At 49.2% G+C, this 24,421-nt stretch overlaps 2 protein-coding genes across 2 annotated transcripts; one reads left to right on the forward strand and one right to left on the reverse strand.

Annotated features, from left to right (window-relative positions):
- Positions 1–10,156: 10,156 nt before the first annotated feature.
- Positions 10,157–12,800, reverse strand: LOC101020292 (keratin-associated protein 10-1-like). The gene has a single exon (XM_021935424.2). The coding sequence runs from the start codon at positions 11,274–11,276 to the stop codon at positions 10,386–10,388; it is 891 nt and encodes a 296-aa protein (XP_021791116.1). The 5' UTR covers positions 11,277–12,800; the 3' UTR covers positions 10,157–10,385.
- A 6,990-nt stretch (positions 12,801–19,790) lies between these two features.
- Positions 19,791–21,086, forward strand: LOC101019581 (keratin-associated protein 10-4). Its single transcript, XM_031665801.1, has one exon. The coding sequence runs from the start codon at positions 19,800–19,802 to the stop codon at positions 21,084–21,086; it is 1,287 nt and encodes a 428-aa protein (XP_031521661.1). The 5' UTR covers positions 19,791–19,799.
- Positions 21,087–24,421: the final 3,335 nt, after the last annotated feature.

Here is a 24,421-nt window from a genome sequence, read left to right on the forward strand (position 1 = left end):
GAATTCACTGAGCCTTTCAATGTGGAGACTCAGGAAGTGTCTTGCACTCTTAAAAATAACTCTTATCTCTCGAGGTCTTTCCTTTTGTGACTTTGATTTTGTCTCATGATAAATGAAACACATTTTTGGCTCACTGTAATGATGTTCTGTTGAGCATTTAAACATTTTCCCCTCATTTCACTGGACATCAGTTAAGCTCTGCTCATTGGTGGCAGTTCATTTGATTTTCTGAGTAAAAGACTATTTTATTCTAGGGCACTGGGGTCCTGATCCAGTTTACATCCTCATTTGTTTCCATCTGTTTCTCTTTTCTACAAATATATAAAGGATTTTAAAGAGCCTCCCTTTCTCTTAGACAATTTCGATTTTATTTTTTTATAACTCTTTGAATATCCTTTCAGTGATTAGTAGAGGTTGTGGAAGAACTGTAGGCTTAACCCACTTTCCGGGACTGAAGGACTCGATGCTCCTTTCAGGAAACGACAGGAAAGCCAGGAAGGCTAGGATGACATTGTATTAGCCGGTGTGCTACAGACACGCACAGTGCAGGTGCAGTCTCCACACCAGCCACAGTGTGAGGGGCGACTCTGCAGCCCATTTTGACAGACGCAGAAATGCTGAGAAGATAAGTCACCTTCAAAGAGGATAGTTGGCCAGCAGTGAACCCAACAACCAGGAGCTCTCGCTCCTTTCCCTCATAGCCATAAATGGCTCGGTTCTGTCACACAGCTCCCAGAAGAGTGTGTGCTTCCTGAGTGGGAGGCAGGGAGGGAGGTGGTCCGGAGCCAGTGGGATGCGGTAAGGCTGACGTGGCTTCTGGGACAAGCCCTGGGGCCTGTATGATAATTTGCTTTACTTTCCCCACCGCTGTCTCTGGCAGCCTCCTTAATCGAATGGGCATGGTGATTCCTCATCTCTTTATTCCTATTTGTGATCCACGCCCTCTGTCGCTCCCTTCTCCTGGTGTCTGAACCACCCATCACTGTCCAAAGTGTCTTTCCACGGTCATTGCTGTGCCCACAACACCTCCAGGTTCTCAGTGTGGCCGATCTAAGTCCACACCCTGCGCTAGGTGGAGACGTGTCTTTTTGGATCATGGAACTTTTCATGGGGCCACCACAGTAGTTTCCACAGACAATCGAATGATCACACCAACCTTTCTTTTCTTTTCTTTTCTTCTCTTTTCTTTTCTTTTCTTTTCTTTCTTCCTTCCTTCCTTCTTTCTCTTTCTTTCTCTTTCTCTTTCTTTCTCTCTCTCTCTCTTTCTCTCTTTCTCTCTTTCTTTTTTTTTTGATACATAGTCTCACTCTGTCACCCAGGCTGGAGTGCTGTGGTGCTGCAGTCCCCGCCTCCCAGGTTCAAGCGATTCTCCTGCCTTAGCCTACCGAGTAGCTGGGATTACAGGTGTGGGCCACCACATCCAGCTTCCTTCCTTCCTTCCTTCCTTCCTTCCTTCCTTCCTTCCTTCCTTCCTTCCTTCCTTCCTCCCTCCCTCCCTCCCTCCCTCCCTTCCTTCCTTCCTTTCCATCTCTCTCTCCTTTTCTCTTTCTTTCTCTCTCTCTCTCTCTCTTTCTTTCTTTTTTTGTATTTTTAGTAGAGATGGGGTTTGGCCATGTTGGCCAGGCTGGTCTCGAACTTGTGGCCTCCAGTGATCCATCCGCTTTGGTCTCCCAAAGTGCTGGGATTACAGGTGTGAGCCACTGCACCCGGCCAGATCACATCATTTCTTAACTCAAGCGGACACTCTGGGGATCTGAGTGAGCTGAGCTGCAGAGATTAAATGGCCCTGGCTGGGGGAGGGAGGTGATGGGAGGGAATGTGAGTCTGGAGGGCAGGGTGGCCCACGGCTGGGTCTTCTGCAAGTGACACACATTTGGATTCTTCTTTTCCGGAACGTAGTCTTTTGTTTTATTTGACTCTCTTTCGCCATGGCTGGCTGCCCAGCACAACGCTGGAGACACGATGACAGCAGCCTCTGGTCTTGTTTCCAAAGTTAACAAGAGCACCTCCCGCAGCTCCACACTAAGCCAGCGTTTGACACAGCCTTGGTCTCAAGCATGCAGTGTTTTTTCACTCTAGGTTACCAGGAATTTTGCCTCAGGCTTTTAAGGAAAGAGTGAGTTTGTTCGTGTGTGTGTGTGTGTGTGTGTGTGTGTGTGTGTGTGTGTATTAATCTACTGAGAGCTCCAGTGGCTTTTCTGCTTCTATTTTATGAGTATAGTTAATGATACCCTTTGTAACTTTTGATCTAAGATATACATTACTTGATAATGGCTCATTATCCCCTTTTTCCCAGCCTTATTGAGATATAACTGACAAATAAGAATTATACAAATTCAAGGTGTACAACATGACATCTTGAGACATGCACACATTGTGTGATGATTACCACGGTCAAGCTAATTAATATGTCCATCACCCACGCGGTTACCTTTGTTTTGTGATGAGACATTTAAGGTGGACTCTTAGCAGATTTCAGTGTTACTGTGTTGCATTCTGTGTCACGGCCAACTGTCCCCGTGCTGCACACGAGGTTTCCAGAACTGACTCATCCCGCACAGCGGAACCTGCATCCTGTCATCAACACCAAAGTGGATGAAGCACACAGTTCTCGCACACCTGTATTAATAATCGCTGAAAGGATATGTAAAGAGTTATGAAAAATGAAAACTCCCTGCACCCCCAGCCCCTGTGAACCCCCACTCTACTCTCTGCTTTGCTGAGCTTGGCTCTTAGATTCCACATAGAAACGAGGTCTGCGGCATTTGTCTTTCTGTGGCCTGGGTCACTTCTCCTAGCATAGTGTCTGCAGGTTCATCCGTGTTGCCACAAAATGGGAGGATCTCCCTCCTTTCTTTTTTTTTTTTTTTTTTTTGAGACGGAGTCTCACTCTGTCACCCAGGCTGGAGTGTGGTGGTGTGATCTTGGCTCAATGCAAGCTCCGCCTCCCAGGTTCAAGCAATTCTCCTGCCTCAGCCTCCCGAGTAGCTGGGACTACAGGCGCCGCCACCATGCCCAGCTAATTTTTTGTATTTTTAGTAGAGATGGGATTTCACCGTGTTAGCCAGGATGGTCTCGAGCTCCTGACCTCGTGATCTGCCCGTCTCATCCTCCCAAAGTGCTGGGATTACAGGCGTGAGACACCGCGCCCGGCCTCTCCCTCCTTTCTATGGCTGAGTCGTATTCCATCATGCCTATACACCACATTTTCTTTACCCACTCATCTGTTGATGGACACTTATGTTGCTTCCGTATCTCAGCTGTTGTGAATAGTGCTGCAGTTAACATGGAAGGTCAGGTATCTCTCCGAGATCTGGCGTTAATTTGTCTTGTATATACAAGATTGCTCGTCACATGGTAGTTCTATTTTTAATTTGCTGAGGAGCTTTGACACTGTCTTCCATAATAGCTGTATGTAACAGCTTAGCTTTTCTTTAACGTATGCACATAGAATCTCTTACTTTATCTTTTTAAATGGGATTGATTTACAGTCCTCTCTCCCTCTCTCTCTCTCTCTCACACACACACACAGTTGTTCCTGGTTTTGGCATCAGGATGTCACCAGTCTTACTAGAGGAATCCAGAAGATCTCTGGCTTCTTCTGAGCTCTGGAATATTTCATGTGTCACAGGAAGGTCTTATATTGAAGGCTGATGATATACACCTTTAAAACATCTGAGTCTGCCTTCTGAAGAATACCTTTCAAGACCATTTCCATATTTTCCTGGACATCATTGTATTAAAATTTTCATTGTATTATTCAGTATTGGTAATTTATGTTTTTTAGAACACAGTACATTTCATTTATATTTTCAGATTTTAGGATAATATATATCCATGCTACTTTCTTTTACATAAAAACAAAAATCTCTGAATCTGTGGGCATGTTTCTTTTTCTATCTTTAATGTCTGCTTGTTTTTATTAGACTGTATGTTTATTTTCTTTAGATTTTCCTTGATGAGCATCTGTGGATTTTTGTGGACATTTGAAAAGAAGGGGTCGTGTTCCTTCTTGTTGGGGATTGTTGAGTAAAAGTTTCAGAAAGCATTGCGGGTGGTAAACTTTCTGGATCCCCGTTGTTTAAGAACAGCCTTCCCGCGGACACCTGCCACAGCAGAGTCTAGGTGCGCAATTACTTCCCTCTGCCTTAGGAGAGGTTGGGCCACGAATGTGTCTCATATTTGCACAGCTTTAATCTTCTTGTGAAGCTTTTACTTTTTCCAGAACCTGGCACTATTCTCTCCTTCTTGTACTTCATTCATTTCACCAGACCCCTCCCCAGTCACTGTCATCAGCTGTGTTCATGCCCTCGGTCCCATCTTCTTTTAGTTCAAGGAACTTTTATTCCCATATAGGTTTGATGATTTTCTTCCATTCTTGGCTTCTCTCTCCGCTGTGATCCTGGTTAGGATCACAGACCCTGAGTCTCCTGGGTTCATCTCCCTTAGACCTCACGCTTTTCTTGGCTTCGTCTCTTTGTCCTTCTGCATCGGGTCTCAGTCAATCATTTTCTGAACTGGGGGTCATGGTGTCAGCTCTTCTGCCTTCAGGGTCTGTCATGCAGACTGTCATTGAGTTCCGTATGTTCAGAGTGTCATGATTTCAGTCTCCAGAAACCCAAGGTGTTTTCCTTTCTTCTCCTTCTCCTTTTTGTTAGCACTCTCTTCTTGTTTCGTGGAGTAACGGCCTCTTTGTTTCCTGCATCATTGTTTGTTTAGACTTCGCTTCTCTGTCATGCTGTGATTTCTTCACATATCTGAGGACCCTTAGTTGTTGTTCACGTTTTTAAGTGAGGGTCTAAATTGTTTGGCTTTCATTGCTGAAAGGTTCTCTGCGTGTAGACACGTGTATTCTTCTCACAGAGCAGACACTGGGGCTCTCAGGAGGGGGCCTTGTCTGCCGCTGGCTAAGTACAGGGGCTTTGGTTCATTTTGGCAACCAGAACTTCCTGGGGTGAGGTCTCTTTCTCTCCATACTAGGACCCAGTCTGGGAGCCTCCTGGGCCACCCCTGCCCTGCCTAGCTCTTCTGCTGGACTCAGGGCACCAGGCGGTTCTTCTTTAGAAGTCAACCCTCAGTTAAAGACGCCTGAGTGCCCATGGCCGTCCTCCTGTGCTGTCCCTGTGTCAGGGTCTCCGGGAAAAACCATTTGTCTTCAGTCCTGCTTCTGCCTCTCTTTCTGTTGAATTTTATAGTCAAGAAAACCTGATCTTTTTGTCTTGTCTGTCCCAGAAAATCCTTACTGACCTGGTCTGCAGATGGCATGCCTGTTTTCTATCACTGTTCTGGCACCATTCATTTTTATTTGGATGAAGGGGAGATGGAGGCATTGGCGAGTAGCCAGCCCAAATAGGGCTTAGGCTTTTAAAGAAAAATTTACCAAGAGAAAATTCACAAGTCATGAAGCTCACCTACTGCAAGGACATATTCCATTTGTTTTTAGCATATTCCCAGTGTTTCTCAGCCATCACCAATATATAATTTTAAAACATTACCCCTCCAAAAAATCACACCAATCAGCATCACTCCCCATGTGCCCCTCCCCCAGCCTCAGGCACCTACTCATCTACTTTCTTTCTCTGTAGATTTGCCCATTCTGAGCCTCTCGTACAAATAGAATCTCTGTAGATTTGCCCATTCTGAGCCTTTCATACAAACAAAATCCCACCAGGTTTCATACCAGGGATGCAGGGATGGTTTAACATTCACAATTCAACAAATATGATACACCACATAAACAGAATTAAAAACAAAAATCACATGATCATCTCAATAGATGCAGAAAAAGCTTTTGACAAAATCCAGCATCTCTATGATTAAAACTCTCAGCAAAATCAACATCCAAGGGATATACCTCAATGTAATAAAAGCCATCTATGACAAACCCACAGCCAACATAACACTGAGTGGGGAGAAGTTGAAAGCATTCCCTCTGAGAACTGGAAAAAGATAGGGATGCCCACTCTCACCTCTTCTCTTCAACATAATACTGGAAGTCCCAGCCAGAGCAATCAGACAAGAGAAAGAAATAAAAGGCATCCAGATCAGTTCAGAGGAAGTCAAACTGTCATTGTTTGCTGATGATATGATTGTACACCTAGAAAACCCTAAAGACTCCTCCAAAAAGCTCCTAGAACTGATAAAACAATTCAGCAAAGTTTCCAGATACAAAATTAATGTACACAAATCAGTAGCTCTCCTATACACCAACAGCACCTAAGCTGAGAATCAAATCAAGAACCCAATCCTTTAACAATAGCTGCAAAAAAATAAAATACTCAGGAATATACCTAACCAAGGAGGTGAAAGACCTCTACAAGGGAAACTACAAAGCACTGCTAAAAGAAATCATAGACAACAAACAAACAGAAACACACCCCATGCTCATGGATAGGTAGAATCAATATTGCGAAAATGACTATAGTGCCAAAAGCAATTCAATGCAATTCCCATCAAAACACCACCATCATTCACCACCGAATTATAAAAAAATTCTATAATTCATATGGAACCAAAAAAGGGACCACATAGCCAAAGCAAGACTAAGCAAAAAGAACAAATCTGGAGGAATCACATTACCTGATTTCAAACTATACTATAAAGCCACAGTCACCAAAACAGCATTGGTATAAAAATAGGCACATAGACCAATGGAACAGAATAGAGAACCAAGAAATAAACCCAAATACTTACAGCCAACTGATCTTTGACAAAGCAAACAAAAACATAAAGTGGGGAAAGGACACTCTATTCAACAAATGGTGCTGGGATAATTGGCAAGCCACATGTAGGAGAATGAAACTGGATCCTCATCTCTCACCTTATACAAAAATCAACTCAAGATGGATCAAGGACTTAAATCCAAGACCTGAAACTATAAAAATCCTAGAAGATAACATTGAAACACCCCTTCTAGACATTGGCTTAGGCAAGGATTTCATGACCAAGAACCCAAAAGCAAATACAATAAAAACAAAGATAAATAGCTGGGACTTAATTAAACTAAAGCACTTTTGCATGGCTAAAGAAACAGTCATCAGAGCAAACAGACAACCCACAGAGGGGGAGAAAATCTTCACAATCTATACATCTGACAAAGGACTAATATCCAGAACCTACAACAAACTCAAACAAATTAGCAAGAAAAAAACAAACAATCGCATCAAAAAGTGGGCTAAGGATGTGAATGGACAATTCTCAAAAGAAGATATACAAATGGCCAACAAACATATGAAAAAAGCTCAACATCACTAATGATGAAGGAAATGCAAATCAAAACCACAATGGGATACCACCTTACTCTTGCAAGAATGGCCATAATCAAAAAATCAAAAAATAATAGATGGTGGCATGGATGTGGTGACAAGGGAACACTTCTACACCCCTGGTGGGAATTTAAACGAGTACAACCACTGTAGAAAACAGTATGGAGATTCCTTAAAGAACTAAAAGTAGAACTACCATTTGATCCAGCAAATCCACTACTGGGTATCTACCCAGAGGAAAATAAGTCATTATACAAAAAAGATACTTACACAACACATTTACAGCAGCACAATTCACAATTGCAAAAATGTGGAACCAACCCAAATTCCCATCAATCAATGAGTGGATAAAGAAACTGAGATATCTATCTATCTATCTATCTATCTATCTATCTATCTATCTATCTATCTATCTATCTATCTATCTATCTAGATATCTATCTATCTATCTAGATAGATAGATATCTATATATATATATGTACTGATAGAATACTACTCAGTAATAAAAAGAAATGAATTAATGGCATTCACAGAGATCTGGATGAGATTAGAGATTATTATTCTAAGTGAAGTAACTCAGGAATGGAAAACCAAACATCATATGTTCTCACTCATAAGTGAGAGCTAAGCTATGAGGATACAAAGGCATAAGAATGACACAATGGACTTAGGGGACTCAGGGGGAAATGGTGGGAAAGGAGTGAGGGATAAAAAACTACAAATAGGGTGCAGTGTATACTGCTCGAATGATGGGTGCACCACAATCTCACAAATCACCACTAAATTACTAATCCATGTAACCAAACACCACCTGTTCCCCAATAACCTAAATAAACTATAAAATAAAAATATAAAATAAAAAAACCCAAATAGAATGTCACCACATGTGGGCTCTCACTGAGCATCATGCTTTCAAGGCTCATGCATGTTGCAGCCTGTGTCAGTATTGGATTCCTTTTCATGGCTGAATAATATTCCCCAAGGGAATGGGCCACATTTTGCTTGTGTGGATGGGCTGTGTTTTGCTTTGTCCTCTGATGGACATTTAGGCTCTTTCCACTTCTTGGCTACTGTTAGTCATGCTGTGTACATGGGTACACCAGTCTTTGGCTGCTGTCAGCGGTGCTGCGTACGTGGGTGCACAGATCTGTGTGTGGACATTTGTTTCATTCCTCTGGGGTAGACGCCTAGAACTGGAGTGGCAGGATCACAGGGTCACTTCGTGAGTGACCATTTTGAGGGACGGTTTCCCAAGGTGCTTTCACTGGGGGTTGAAGCTCTGATGAAGCAGAAGACACATTGAATGAGGACCCAGAGCAGGGGTCAGAGGTGAGACCTGGACACCAGGAGGTGTCCTCCCTGGGGATGGCCAGACAGGCTGGGTCCTGTCAGAGCCTCGGACGAGGGCAGGTGGGGACAATGACAAACATGGAGGAGGTCAGAGAGCCAACCCCGGGCCCTCCTCCCGGCTCTCTGTTCTGACCCTGTGGCCATCAGTGAGCACAGTGAGGCGGGTGGGACTCAGACATGCATATGTGGGGAGCTCCTCCCCAGGATGGCCCTGGAGCCCTAGGATGAAGGCTCTGCCCCCGCCAGCTACCCGGAGAACCAGGGCAGGAAGCAAACATCTCTGTCCCTGGAGGCCCTCATATGTCCCTTCATGGGGACCTGGCTTTGCTTCTAAAGAGGTGGACAAGGCTGTGTCAGTTTGGCCTCTGGCCCTGGAGATGGCTGCTGCTGGCTGTCCTGGGTGGTCTGCCTCGAGAGGAGTGAGGGAGGTGGCTGTGCTGACCACAGTGAACTCTGTTGGGTGGGACTCCGGGAGGTCCTGGTGCTGGGGCTGGAGGCCTCTGGCATTGACATGCAAGGGTCATTTGCTGGGGCAGTAGCCAGACCTGGGCTCTTAAATGCGCACAGCAACCAGGCAGAGAGAGTGTGGCGGCTCGTAACACTCGCCCACCGCGGCATCCGGTACCACGTCTGAGTGCCAGAGCAGAAGGTGGCAGGCAGAGCTAAGGGCTATTTGGGAGAGACCTGGGAGGCTGGGCGTGTGGGGACAGGGTCCTCGGGGTCAGAGTTCAGGACCACGGGACCAGGAGGGAACCAGGACCCTGAATCTCTAGGCGAGGCCGCATGGGGTAAGGGGGCTGCAGGCTTGGTTAGTGGGTGTCATGGTCCCTGCCCATCTGTGCTCTCGCCAGCGATGCCTGAGCAATGGGTATTCAAGAACCCCATGAAGAACCCCAGGCTGGGCTCAAGTCCTGGGGAGGGGCTGTCCCATGCTGCATGGAGGAGGAGATAGGGGCTGCAGGGACAGGGCACTGTGGTCATAGCTGGGTCTCCCACAGGGGTAACAGGACCGGTGAGGCTGCTGCGGTGGAGCCAGGCCCGGGTGGGCCACCCCAGTCCTGGGGGTAGCCATGGAGCTAGGGAGGGTGAATGTGGCTCTCCAGGGGCCCAGAGGCACTGCCAGGGTCCCACTTGTCCCAAAACTCTGGCCTTGGTTCCAGAGGCGACTTCCCTAAGATGGGCTGGAGTGTCACGTGCTGCTGGGTTGGGGGCCCTGGGAGGACTAGAGGAGCCTGGCCTTCTAGGTTCCACAGGGGCCAGCACCAGGTGCGTCTGGCTTCCTGCCTCATCCCATGCCCTCCGGGAGTCCACAGACTAGGATGAAAGGTACAGGCAGAGACAGAGGCAGCTTTACTGGACTCCAGAGGGGTGCCCAGGGTGGAACCAGGCCTGCTGAAGTCAGGACTCTCTCCCTGCGATCCAGGGGTGGCATCACTTCCCACCTCACCCTGTATGCCTGGTCCACGAGACAGGACGGAGGTTGAGGTGTGAGGACGGGGGCCGGCTATTGGGGAGACTCCCAGAGGGGCTACTGCCCAGGGTGGAACCAGGCCTGCTGGGGTCAGTTCTGCAGAACTTGGTTCTGGGGGAGCAGCTGGGGTCCCTCGTGCAGCCAGCATCTGGGAAGGACTGGGGGAGCATCCTGGTCCCTGAGACAAAGAGCCTGTCCCATATTCTCAGGGTGTCAATGCCAGAGAGGGAGGAGCTGGCTGGGACCCCTTGGAGGTCAGCCCCAGGTGGGAAGGGACTCTGGATGACATTCAGCGCCGTCAGCAGCTGGACTTCTGGCCAGAGCAGAGGTTGTAGCAGGCCGGGCGGGAGCACATGGGGCGGCAGAGGAGGGACACGCAGGAGGCCGGGTAGCAGCAGCTGGTCTGGCAGGAGGAGACGGGCACGCAGCAGGTGGACCTGCACACGGGGTGGCAGAGGAGGGACACAGAGGAGGAGGGTCTGCAGCAGGAGGTGGTGCAGCAAGCTGGCTGGCAGCTAGACTGCTGGCAGCATGATGTGGAAGCCCCAGAGCAGACGGGCTTGCAGCAGACAGACTTGCAGCAGACAGGCACACAGCAGGCCTGCTGGCAGGGAGAGGAGGTGCAGCAAACTGGCTGGCAGCTAGACTGCTGGCAGCATGAAGAGGAAGACTCAGAACAGGTTGGCACACAGCATACGGTCTTGCAGCAGACAGGCACACAGCAGGCCTGCTGGCAGGGGGAGGAGGTGCAGCAGGCTGGCTGGCAGCTAGATTGCTGGCAGCATGAAGAGGAATCCTCAGAACAGGTGGGCACACAGCACACAGGCTTGCAGCAGACGGGTACACAGCAGGACTGCTGGCAGGGGGAGGAGGTGCAGCAGGCTGGCTGGCAGCTAGACTGCTGGCAGCACGAGGGTGTGCAGGAGCTGGTGCAGCCTGATTGGCAGGGGCTGGGCTCACAGACCACCTGGCAGCAGGGGCTGGACACACAGCTCACTGGGGTGCAGACCAGGGTCAGGCAGGGGGCCAGGGTGCAGCAGCTGGGGGTGCAGCAGGGGGGCTCACAGCAGCTCTCTGGGCAGTCGTCCACCTGCCAGGAGTCAGAGCAAGAGTCACAGGGACCAGGAAGGCAGACGCGGCTGCCGTAGCTCATGTTGCTGGAGCAGACGGACGTGGTGGACGCGGCCATGCTGGGGTTGAACTGGCGGAGGGTGAGGGAGTGAGTGGATGAGGGAGTGAGCCTGTGAGGTGCTGGGGTTCTCGGGCTTTTATTCCCCCTGGCCTTGTTGTCGCCGGGCCCACAGCTTCCCCTTCCGTGTTGCTGAGAGCTGGAGTCTGCTGGGATTAGGGGTGTTTGTTTGCCTATGATGTGGCCCAGCTCATAAATCTCCCGTCACATCTGGGCTGTGTCCCATCCCACGTGGATCCCTGGGGGCAGGAGCTGGGGTGGGCCTGGTCCCAGCTGGGTTCTGGCAGCTGGGAAAGCCGCAGGCAGGGGCATTGTCCAGTCCTGGCCCCAGCAGCCCCGGGACACAGAGTCCCTCTGCGGGCAGCCGACCTTAGGAAGTGTTCTTGTGGTGGAAACTCCTCATCCAGCGTGGTCTTTCCCCCATCATGGGACGCAGGACTGTGGCCATCTTCTGAGGGACAACCTGGTTCCCAGCAGCCTTCATTGACCTGCCCGGGGCCAGCCTCTGAGCTCTGGATGACTTCTCATCCCCACAGCCTCTGCACCTCCTGCCCTGTTTCGTGCCCACCTTGTCCTTGTGTTTCGGAGGCAGCAGGACCTGTGTGTTCCAGGCAAGGACGGTGGGCTCAGCCTCTCCCTGCTTGGACAGCATGACATCCTCCTGGGCTGTGGTTTTGGGTTCTGAACCTGCAGTGTAACCATGCTGAGCGGTGGCGGTCAGCAGCCCTCGTCCCCGCCTGGGGTGGCTCCTCTGTGTGCTCTGCTTCTCCGAGGCAGCCCGTCAGGCCCCACCCAGCCTCCTGCAGGGCCCATTTCCCAGCCCTGTCTTCCAAGCCCTGTGCCAGGCCTCTTAGTGTCACCACCTTAAAATTAAGGGACATCTGTCCAAAGAACCCGCACGGAAGACACAAAATGGGTCCAAGGGACATTGATCTCACTGCAACCTTATTGCCAGTGTAAACCAAACATAAAGCCGAAGCCCCTCAACTGACTAAATGGACCCCATCTTGGCCACGGGGACCCCTGAAACACTGTGTTCCTGGCCATGACAGGGAGGGAGGTCAGACACGCCGCGTTACACCCCCTCCCTTTAGGGTTTAGACACCAACACTGCCCCATATTAAAGTTAAAATAGAGACCGTAAGACCCACAGAACAGACTCTGTGACAAGAAGATATCGAATTACAAACAGGACCTCAGGCCACACCAGGCAAGGGTCGAGCTGAGTACCCTACACTGAGAGGACGGACTCTGCTCTCACACCACAGCTGCTGCTTTTTCTCCAGCGGCTAAACACGCACTGGCCCCGCCATGAGGATGAGCAAGATTCAAACGACCACGGCCCATCCACCTGCAGACGCCAACTGACCACGTCCCACAGCTGTGACCACAGCTCTGACTGGGCGGGAGACTGACTTCAGGAGCCTCCTCCTGATAAGGGACCCAGACCGTGAAGCTGCCTCTTGAGTGCCTTTGTGTCCTGAGAAGACCTCCGAGGTTTACAGCCTCATTGAGACACACTGACGTGTTAAGATTCCACCCTACAGGAAGTCCTTTTTTTTTTTTTTTTTTTTTTTTAATACGGAGTCTCGCTCTGTCTCCCAGGCTGGAGTGCAGTGGCGCGATCTGGGCTCACTGCAAGCCCCGCCTTCCGGGTTTACGCCATTCTCCTGCCTCAGCCTCCCGAGTAGCTGGGACTACAGGCGCCCGCCACCACGCCTGGCTAATTTTTTGTATTTTTAGTAGAGATGGGATTTCACTGTGTTAGCCAGGGTGGTCTCAATCTCCTGACCTTGTGATCCACCCGCTTCGGCCTCCTAAAGCACTGGGATTACAGGCGTGAGCCACCGCGCCCGGCCAAGAAGTACATTTTAAGTGGTCCATATTCAGAAAACAGGCCCTGGTAAGTCCAGGCAGCTCCCTTGCAGATGTGACAAGCCACACGGTACAGACATCCAGGAAGAGTGATAAGACTCACAGAAGTCAGAGGGGAGGAAGAAAAAGTGGGGGACGGTTAACCCATAAAAGGAAAGAAACTTTTGCCATTGAGAAATCAAAACGTAAAGTGGGGAAGGGGACAAGCTGTAGCCTTATAAGGGGATAATGAAACCTAGGTGACGTCCGGGAAGACTGCGACCCCACAGGACTCAGGCTGCGAGGAACGGGGGAGGGACCTGCACACTAGGGGATAAATTGCTTGTTGAAACTGTGCTGGGTGTGCCTGCCCATCAGACACCTGGTCTTGCAAGACCGCCATTAGAGTCTCACTTTCACTGTTGCTCACGCCTCTACTTCCATTCTTTGGATTTGGACGGGTGAGTGTGTTTCTCACAACCCCAGAGTGAAAACAGGTTGTATGTTACATGCATGTTTGTTCGTTTCCTCCTTCATGAATATTCACTATTCCTCCATAACCTATTGCACACGTGTATTTAGCCAACCTGGTCAGCGTGGAGCTCCTGCCCCAGCCCCTCCCGCTCTGAAGTGCCTCCTCCTGGCCCTGGTCTTGGCCAGAGCTGTGCTTCCCAGCCTGCAGGATGGCCTTCTTGCAGGCTGTGCCCCTGTAGAAGAAACAAAGTCTCCTCTTTTTTTCCAAACTTACAGATCTGTGATTTTTTTGAGATGGAGTCTCAATCTGTTGCCCAGGCTGGAGTGCAGTGGTACGATCTCAGCTCACTGCAGCCTCCACCACCCGGTTCCAGCAATTCTCCTGCCTCAGTCTCCTGAGTAGCTGGGATTACAGCATAAGCCACCATGCCTGGCTAATTTTTGTATTTTTAGTAGAGACAGGGTTTCACCATGTTGGTGAAACTAGGCTGGTCTCAAACTCCTGACCTCAAGTGATCCACCTACCTTGGCCTCCCAAACATGCTAGGATTACAGGCCTAAGCCATTGCACCTGGCCAGATTGTGATTTTTTTAAGTGAACACAAGCAGTCACTCAATTCTCCTCTCAGGAAGCAGCTACTTTCACCCATTTATTCTCTTTTTCTCTGTCTCTCTCTGTCTCTGTCTGTCTCTGTCTGTCTGCCTCTTCCGTGTATGCACACACACACAACTGTCTGCCTCTTCCATATATGCACACACACACACACACACACACACACAACTCCTTCTCATTATTCCCAGAGGTTCTGTTCTATAAAGTCTCCACCAGCAGCGAATAACCAAATACTGAACCAGTGCTCCTACAGGAAGAAGCACAGGGTTATGGTCTCATGAGCCTCTGATCACAACATTCTCATCAACCAATCAACGCATAGACATGTCTTATGAGTGCTTCCGTCTAAAGACACCTTATTGAATCTATATAGTTGATTTATCAACACTGAACTCACAGCCAACGGCCCCATAGAGCCTGAATGAAGTTGGTTGAACACATGTGTTTTCTCTGTAAGACGTGCTGGAGCCTTCTGAGCTCCGGACACCGAGCAGCACAGTAGCACTGTATTGGGACACTTTAAACAACAAGATCGCAGCATCAGGGAGGAATGCGCGGCACTGAGGAGAACGTCACAAGGACACCTGTTTACCATATGCGAGCTGAGAGAGGAAAGCAAAACATCACCTCGTTCTGTTATGCATATTGTCAACAGATATGTACATACACATACATACATATAATGCCTCTGTATACATAAATTTTTAAAATACAAATTATGTCATACTCTACCTACTATGTTTTTGTAAACATGGAGCTCCTTTCCTATGCATACATCATGATCTCTCTCTTGTTTACAGCTGCATAGAATTCCATGTTGGTCTGTGTGTTCATTTTCCATTGCATGTAATGAAGTACCACAAGCTTAGTGGGTTCAAATAACACATATTTATCATCTCAGTTTCTGTGGGTCAGGAGTCCAGGCACAGTTAAATTGGGGTCTCTGTAGGGCCGTATCAGAGTGTCTCATCTGAAGGTTCAACTGGAGAAGGATCCACTTCCAAGCTCATGTGATTGTTAGCAGAACTCAGTTACTTGCAGCTTCTTGGTCTAAGTGCCTCAGTTTCTCACCAGCTGTCAACCGGAGGCTGCCACCATCTCTTTCCATGTGGCCTCAATGGGCAGCTCACAATGTGCTGGCTTCTTCACAGCCAGCCAGGGAGACAGATTCCTCCCAAGATGAGCATTACGACCTTACGTAATGGGATCATGCACGTCCCATCACCGTCTCTGTGCTCCTTGTGTCCATACACATGTCACAGGCCCACCCACACTCAAGGGGTGTGGGGCACACAGCCAATGACCACCAGGAGGTGAGGGATGTGGGGCCACCCTAGAGTCTGTCTCCCACTGTCTGGACAATCTCATGGCTGTGATACCTTTGCACATACTGTGTATCCACCCAGGAGTATCTACAGGATGTCAGCCTAGTGATTCAGGCTCAAAGGCATGAGATTTTGAATTTTGATGCATAGCAGCAAACTGCCAGCCAAAGCTATGGAACCATCCTCAGCCCAGCAGCAGCGAGTCATCTGGGTGGTCTGCCCACACCCTCACCAACCCGTAGCGGGAACATCAATGGTTTCCATTTTTTCCAATATGAAAAATGATATATGGCCATGAAATTTGTTTTATCTCATTTTAAATGGGGCCGAGCATGTTTTCACATTTAAGAACCATGTATATTTCTTTCAGTTGTCCCTCTGTATCCTTTGCTCATTTTCTGTTATGTTGCTGTTATTGATCTTAACTTGTGGGAGCTCTTTGGATATTAAGTAAATTAGCCCTTTCTCTGATATATGAATAGGAAATGTGTTTCCCATATTGTTGTTTGTCTTTCGACTTGGTTTATGATGTTTTCTCTCCTGCAATTTAAAAATTCTTATGTAATTAGTTTTATCGGTTTTTTAGATGGCTTCCGTGTTTTACTCAAAACTTGGAATAGCCCTTTCTACTCTGAGATGATTTTTCTTTCCTTTCCTACCATTATCCACAGGTGTATTAACATCCCCCACTATGATTTTCCCTTTTCTCTATTTCTACTTTTAGCTGTCAGTTAAAAAATTAAAAAACAGTTTTTATTTTAATTTTTTAATTTTATGTTTTAAGCTATGTAATTAGATACATCCAAATTTAGAATTGTTACATCTTCCTGGTAGGTTGACTCTTTTAGCTTTATACATTTCTTTCTTCATCTCTATTGCTCTAAAATCTACTTTTTCTGATATTCATAAGTCACGCCAGCATTTTAGTTAGTGTTTGCATGGTGTATTTTCTTCCATTTTGTTACTTTCAAGCTTTCTGTGCTCTTTTTCTTTTTTTCTCTCTCTTTTTTTTTTTTATGGAGTATCACTCTTGTCACCCAGGCTGGAGGGCAGTGGTGCGATCTCAGCTCACTGCAACTTCCACCTCATGGGTTCAAGCGATTCTCCTGCCTCAGCCTCCCAAGTAGCTGAGATTACTGGTGCCCACCACCATGCCCAGCTAATTTTGTATTTTTAGTAGAGATGGGGCTTTATACCATGTTGGCCAGGCTAGTCTCGAACTCCTGACCTCAGGTGATCCGACTGCCCTAGGCTCTCACAGTGCTGGGATTACAGGCAGGAGCCACGGCACCTGGTCTCTGTACTCTTGTATTCAGGTTCTGTATCTTGTAAGCAGCATGTAGTTGTTAGGTTTTCTATTTTTTATTCAGATCAACAATATATTTTAATTGGAATATCTGATACTTTAACTTATTGACTGATATTTAGTTTATACCTATCTACCATCTGATTGTACAATTTCTATTTGTCCCAAATTTTAATGATTCTTTTAAAAATCACTTCCTGTCTATTTTGGATTAATCAAGTATTTTTTATTATTTATTTTCCTTCTTCTGGTCTATTCATTATTCATAAGATATGGCAAGGCTTCTCTTCAAACAGTGTGCTCAACCTTTTATTCTTTAATTCCTAGTACCCCGCCCCCTCTCTTTCTTCTCCTTTTCTACTTTCTGACTTTACTACATGCCCAGGCATGCCGCAGCATCAGTGGTGGTATCAGCACCAGCTCACATTCCATTCCATGTTTAGGAAAAGACTGGCTCTCCAGTTTGCCATAGATGACCCCTTCCTCCTCTCCCATGTCTCCCATTACGCATCCACCTTATCTAAGAAAGTTTAAATGTTTAGCCAGTCGGGTCTAGTTTAAATTGTGCAGTCCAACCCCAGCCAATGGGGAAAGGACACGGGGCAGGAGTCTTGTTAGGAATAAAAACTTCTAGTGTCTTTTGTTCTGTGTGCTCTCGTGGCAACCAGCCATATGGGAAACACCCTTCTGCACAGAAGTAAATTCGCTTTGCTGAGAAATCCTTTGTCTAAGTGCCCATTTTTCCTTACGACTCTGAGCCTTACTTCTAACGTTATTGTTTGTACATAGTTTTTGCTATCTCTTCAGTGGTCACTTTAGAGATTATAGCACACATTCTTAGATTATTCAAGTGTCAGCATTCATACATCAGCATTTCTACCACTTCCAAAGCAATCCTGAAACCTTAGAAAACTTTCACTCCATTTATCCTTCTCACCTTTTATTGTTAATGTCATCATGCATTACTTCCCTGCTTGTAGTTTAGACCCCACAAGACATTATAAATATAATAATATTACCCTTTCAGATCCTCCTGGTTCTTTCCTGCATTTTTATCTTTCAGTCATCCTGCCTGAAAAATTCCCGTTCACAGTTACTGTAATGTGGGTCTGCTCATGTTCAATTTGCTCAGTTATTATCCAGAAATGTTTTGTTTCACTTTCACCTTTGAACAATGTTCTTCCTGGTCTAGAATTCTAGGCTTGCAGTGATTTTCTTTCAGCCCTTTAAAGATGTCATTCTATTACCTTTAGTTTCTTCAACAGCTCTTTTATGAGAGCTTTCAAGGAATCATTTTTAAAACATTTTGTTCAGCTTTTCAGGTTGTTCTCAGCAGGAGTATATGTCTGACACAGCTACTTTGTCCCAGATGGAAGCAGAGGCCCCCATTCTCTCTCTCTCTCTCTCTCTCTCTCTCTCTCTCTCTCAATGTACTTCCATCCTATAGGACCAGATCCTGTACCTCTGGAGGAACCAGGCCATGCTCAAATTTATATTATTTTTATAGTTCAAAATATACAGAAAGACAATTCATCCCACCACGTAACTGACTTTCTAGCCCTCTGAGGCCTTTTGTACTTTTCTTAAATCCCCTAGGAGTTAAGAGGCCTGGACTGGGAAACACAGATAGAGACACAGAACGCCCTGAGCCTCTGAGGTTTGCCTGGGCATCGAACCCCACCAGAAGGGCCCCTGGAGCCCTCTCACCTGGAAAGGGGCCACTCCTCTGGGCCCCATGCATGCTGGGCTGTGCCCAGTCATCACGGACATCACCAGCCACCAAGCAGCCCACCTCCCTCCCTGGTGGGGCGCACCGTCAGGGCTACTGACCCTTCACCTTCACATTCTCAGCACCTGGTGCAATCTCCAGCACAGGGGAGGACTCACTGCATCGTGAATAAATGAATGCTTGAGAAGTAAAAGTATCAGATAAAATCGGAAACATTTAGCAGAAAGAACCAAAAAGACGTGATGGCCAATTGGATATTATTTGCAGAAGAAATGGAGACTTAGATCAGATGTCTAGCTGGGGTGACGAAGGACTTAGTGAGCAATCAAGAAAATACACTGGAAGCGAAAGCAGTGCTCTCTGCTTCTCACACAGCAGTGCTGTCGCGGGTGGCTGTGCTTTTTGCGGAGGAGATGCATTAGGTGTTCTGGGTTAGACTCACAGGGTCGCAGTGTTCGGGATAAAAGCAAATACGGGGATCTGGGGCCTCCCTAAGTGCCCATATGGAAGAGGGGGTGCACAGCCCCCTAGGAACTACTGTGAACCTGACGGCAAATGGCTCACACCACTGTCCACCCTTTCCCATTTGCCACTTGCTCTAAAGCCCTTGAGGGGGGACTTCACGCAACAGAGAGCATGTGGGGAGTCACTTCTAGGAATGTTCCACCCTCACGCCATCACTGACTGGGGTTTCTCGAGCCTGGCATTCCAGAAGCCACAGCCACCCAGACAAGCAGAGTCCCCTGGCGATGGCCCACAGACACTGGGATTAGGATGGATGGATCTCTCCTGCAGCCAGCATAGGCCCCCGTGACACTCTATTTCCAGACATTCTACCCTGTCTACTTCAATATTATGCTCTGGAGCCAAAGGAGGTGACGGTGTGTCAACAGACCCAAATATAGACTCTGGACTTCACAAACTGAACGGCATCTCATAGGACTACACATGAAACTCACACTAATAAGAGTTCTCTAGGTTTTAAACACAAACAAGGAAGGGGTGGGAGTTGTTGACACTCCAGCTGGGACAACAGGCCAGGGACAGATATAAAAGCCAACATCCTTGAGCACCTAACACACACACTCACTCACCCACTCACCCACTCACTCACCCACTCACCCACTCACCCACCCACTCACCCACCCACTCACCCACTCACCCACCCATTCACCCACTCACTCACCCACTCACTCCCGTCTCCTCCAGCTCAACCCCCAGCATGGCCGCGTCCACCATGTCCGTCTGCTCCAGCAACATGAGCTACGGCAGCCGCGTCTGCCTTCCTGGTTCCTGTGACTCTTGCTCTGACTCCTGGCAGGTGGACGACTGCCCAGAGAGCTGCTGTGAACCCCCATGCTGTGCCCCCAGCTGCTGTGCCCCGGCCCCCTGCCTGACCCTGGTCTGCACCCCAGTGAGCTGTGTGTCCAGCCCCTGCTGCCAGGCGGCCTGTGAGCCCAGCCCCTGCCAATCAGGCTGCACCAGCTCTTGCACGTCCTCGTGCTGCCAGCAGTCTAGCTGCCAGCCGGCTTGCTGCACCTCCTCCCTGTGCCAGCAGTCCTGCTGCGTGCCTGTCTGCTGCAAGACTGTCTGCTACAAGCCTGTGTGCTTCGTGCCTACCTGCTCTGAGCCTTCCTCTTCATGCTGCCAGCAGTCTAGCTGCCAGCCAGCTTGCTGCACCTCCTCCCCCTGCCAGCAGGCCTGCTGTGTGCCCGTCTGCCGCAAGCCCATCTGCTCTGGGATTTCCTCTTTGTGCTGTCAGCAGTCTAGCTGTGTGAGCTCTGTGCCCAGCCCCTCCTGCCAGGCGGCCTGTGAGCCCAGCCCCTGCCAATCAGGCTGCACCAGCTCCTGCACGCCCTCGTGCTGCCAGCAGTCTAGCTGCCAGTCAGATTGCTGCACCTCCTGCCCCTGCCAGCAGTCCTGTTGTGTGCCTGTCTGCTGCAAGCCTGTGTGCTGTGTGCCCACCTGCTCTGAGGATTCCTCTTCATGCTGCCAGCAGTCTAGCTGCCAGCCGGCTTGCTGCACCTCCTCCCCATGCCAGCAGTCCTGCTGTGTGCCTGTCTGCTGCAAGTCTGTCTGCTGCAAGCCCATCTGCTGTGTGCCTATCTGCTCTGGGGCTTCCTCTCTGTGCTGCCAGCAGTCTAGCTGCCAGCCGGCTTGCTGCACCTCCTCCCAAAGCCAGCAAGGCTGCTGCGTGCCTGTCTGCTGCAAGCCTGTGAGCTGCGTGCCTGTTTGCTCTGGGGCTTCCACTTCATGCTGCCAGCAGTCTAGCTGCCAGCCAGCTTGCTGCACCACCTCCTGCTGCAGACCCTCCTCCTCCTTGTCCCTCCTCTGCCGCCCCGTGTGCAGGCCCGCCTGCTGCATGCCTGTCTCCTCCTGCTGTGCCCCCACCTCCTCCTGCCAGTCCAGCTGCTGCCGCCCAGCCTCCTGTGTGTCCCTCCTTTGCCGCCCTGCATGCTCCCGCCCGGCCTGCTGCGGCCCCACCTCAACCCAGAAGTCCAGCTGCTGAGTGATCTCCTTAAGATCATCCAAAGCCGAGTGCTCACTGCCCCCTGCACCCCTGGGTTCTTTACCCTTGACGGCCCTCCACATCCCGCTCCTGAGCCCTGCAGTGGGCGTCAGTGGTCAGCTGGCCACCTAGTGTGCACTTCTCCTCCTAGCAGCAGCTCAGCTGTTTCTCCAAGTCTTGACTTTCCCCCAATTACCCAGCCCTGCCTCCCCAGCAACAGGTGGGCAGTGACCCAGCAAAGTCAGTGGGTCCTCCCAGGCCATGACCCGGTGTGGGGAGAAACGAGGGTAGACACGTATCCGGTGTGGGTTTCTCGTCACTGCCCTGGCCCAGTGGCGAGCTCTGCTCCTCCCCTGCTGTGGGCCTGGGCCTCTTTCTCTGTCTTCCCTGACCATGGGAACAGGTCAGACCCATCTAATAAATTCCTTTCCTAAAAAGTACAACTGGAATTCATTCTTGTTGTTCACAACCAAAGACCCCTGCCTGATGCCCCCTACCCATGGGTGGTCCTGGGCTGCTCCCACGCCACGAGGTCCCTGTCCTTCCCAGGTGTCCTGGCAGCCCCGCCCCACCCTCACCACAGGGATGTCCGAGGGGTAGGCAGGCCTGAGGGATGGGAGAGGTGAGTGATCCAACAGCAGCGCCTGCCCTGGGTGGAGCTGCCCTGGGGGCTCCCCGGAAACTGGGTTGTGTCCAGCCCCTGGCTCCAGAAAGGAAACCCCATGGCCGTGTGTGCAGAAAAGGTCCACACAGTGGCCGTCCTGAGGCCTGCTGGCTGGTCTGGCCTTTGGCTAGAATATGGCAACTGGGATTTCCGAGGGGCTTACCCCGCCCCACTCACTGGGCCTGAGCTGTTTGTACCGTGTCGTTTAGGCAGACACTCCCGTCCCCGCTGGCAGTCTCTGGAATTCTGGCGCAGCCCAGGCAGAAGCTGCTCATGTGACCAATCCCTGGGTACACCACCAGGCAGGGCATCCCCAACGTCACACACGCAGAGTCCCAGCCGCTTGCAAGGGGAGTAAGGGGGGTCCTGTGTGACCCCTGCCCCGGGAGAGGCCTCCAAAGCTGAGCTTGGTGCCCCTGGACTTGGTCCCAGGCATCCTTCTCTTGGCTGATCTTTCTCAGTGTCCTCTCCTGTGGGAACTCACAGCCGTGAGTACCATGACCTCTGTGGCCTGTGTCCTCCTGGAGAATCGCCACCCTGAGTGGCCTTGGGGCCCCAGGGTGCCCTTCTCAAGTGACGACAATGCTGTCCTAGGACAGGGCTGGGCACATTTCTGGTGGTGCTTCCTTTGACTCCTGCTCCAGACGGGGTGGAGACAGAGGAGGAGGCTGGGTGAGGCCAGGCCATCGTGGGTTTCAAGAGGAGCAGAGCCGTCCTGCGCCTGCAACAAGTCATCCCTCCCCTGTGGTGGCCACAGAGGCTGTGACCTGAAACTCTGGCCTGGGGCTGGAGCACCAGCAAGGAATAAGCCCCCACATACCCCACCTGGCATGAGGGCTGCACCCTAAGTCGGCAGCCAGGCTTTGCCTCACTGGCTTTCCTCTGGCTGTCCAGGAGGCACCAAGAGGACCATGTGGTGAGCCCCCCAACTACAGGCACCTGAATCCCACAGACAGCAAGACGGAGGGGCCTTGCTCAGAGAAGCACGTCCTCTTCTGCGCATCCCAGACTTGGCTCTTCCCCCAGTGCATGGCCCCAGCAAGCATCCAGGCATGTGAGCTTCTGTGCAAACACACCCCCACACCCCGGGTGTGAACTTCAAGGGAGGTGTGCTGTGGGGGAGAAACATCAAGTTCCTTTCCAAGGTGGAACTTCAGAGCCTCGCTCAGAGGAAGGGCGCACCAGGGGGCTGGGCGGAGAGAGGAGGCCTCCTCCAAGGGGCCATTCTCAGCTGCACCACAGAAGCTGACGGTGGCTGAAACTGCCCTTTGTCACCTGGACATTCACTATTTGCCCCTTGTCAACAATGCCTACTGCCATCCTTGGTGAAAGAACCAATATCTCATAAAAAATGCAAAAGGCACAAATCATTAGAGAAAATGTTGACAATCTTGAATGCAGTAAAATGCACACAAAAGCACAAGCACACAACCAAAGTTCCCACCAATCCCATCCAGAGAAGCCACCTGTGGGGCATCTTGGGTAGTCTGCGGGCTCACTGTCTCCCTCCTGGGCACATGGGCAGGTTCCAGCCCCTTGCAGTTAGTTAGGGCCACACGATGAGTTTCTATTGGTTAAACGTGCATGAGGAGATGTTTGCCACTAACCGGCCACAGGCTCTGGGAGCCCTGCTGCCTCTCTTCCTTGGCAGGCTATCTTGGAGGCTCCCGTGCCAGAGTGGGTCCACAAGGTAGGGGCACAGCATGCTTGGATGGCGATGTGAGGAGTGGGGAAGGCTTTGTGGGCTTAAGCCATTGACGTGCTGAATTCTGTTGGTTTCTGAACCAGCACTGATTACCTTCACCAACAGTATGTAACAAAGGATTCAAATTCAGAATTTATAAAGAAAACATTAAAAGAAATTACTAAAAGAGATGGAAATACTCAATTATAGGATAAGATGTCCAATGGCCAAAAATCATAGGATAAGATAGCCAATCTCACTGACGATCGAGACACCATGCACAAAAATTAACTAGGGGTGAACTCTAGACTTAAATGTCAAAGATAAAATAATGAGATCTCTATATAAGATCACATCACCAGCAGAGACAGTCTCACTTCTTTCTTTCCTATGTTAGTATCTTTTATTTCTTTTTCTTGCCTAATTGCTCTGGCTAGAACTTCCAGGACAAGAGTGGGCATCCTTGCCTTGTTTTTGATCTTAGAGAAAGAGCTTTCAGCTTTTCACCACTGAGTATGGCATCAACTGTGGGCTTGTTGCATATGGCCTTTATCACGATGAGGTTCATCTCTTCTATATCTATTTTCTTGAGAGTTTTAATCATGAATGAACGCTGAAGTTTTTCAAATGTTTCTTTTGCATCTATTGAGATGATCGTGTGGTTTTTGTCCCTAATGTTAGTGTGATGTATCACATTTATTGATTTATGTATGTTGAACCATCCTTGCATCCCTGGGATAAATCTCACTTGATCATAGCGAATGATCTTTTTAATGTGCTGTTGAATTCAGTTTGCTAGTCTTTTTTTTTGAGGATTTTTGCATCTATATTCATCAAGGACATTGGCCTGTAGTTTTCTTTTCTTGTAAAGACTCTACCTGTTAGTCTTCAAACTGTTAGGACTGATAAACAAATTTAATAAAGTTGCGAGTTACAAAACCAACATACAAAAATTAATAGCATTTCTATATACTAACAATGAACAAG

This window comes from Papio anubis, chromosome 4 (assembly GCF_008728515.1).
Source record: "Papio anubis isolate 15944 chromosome 4, Panubis1.0, whole genome shotgun sequence".
Taxonomy (NCBI): Eukaryota; Metazoa; Chordata; class Mammalia; order Primates; family Cercopithecidae; genus Papio; species Papio anubis.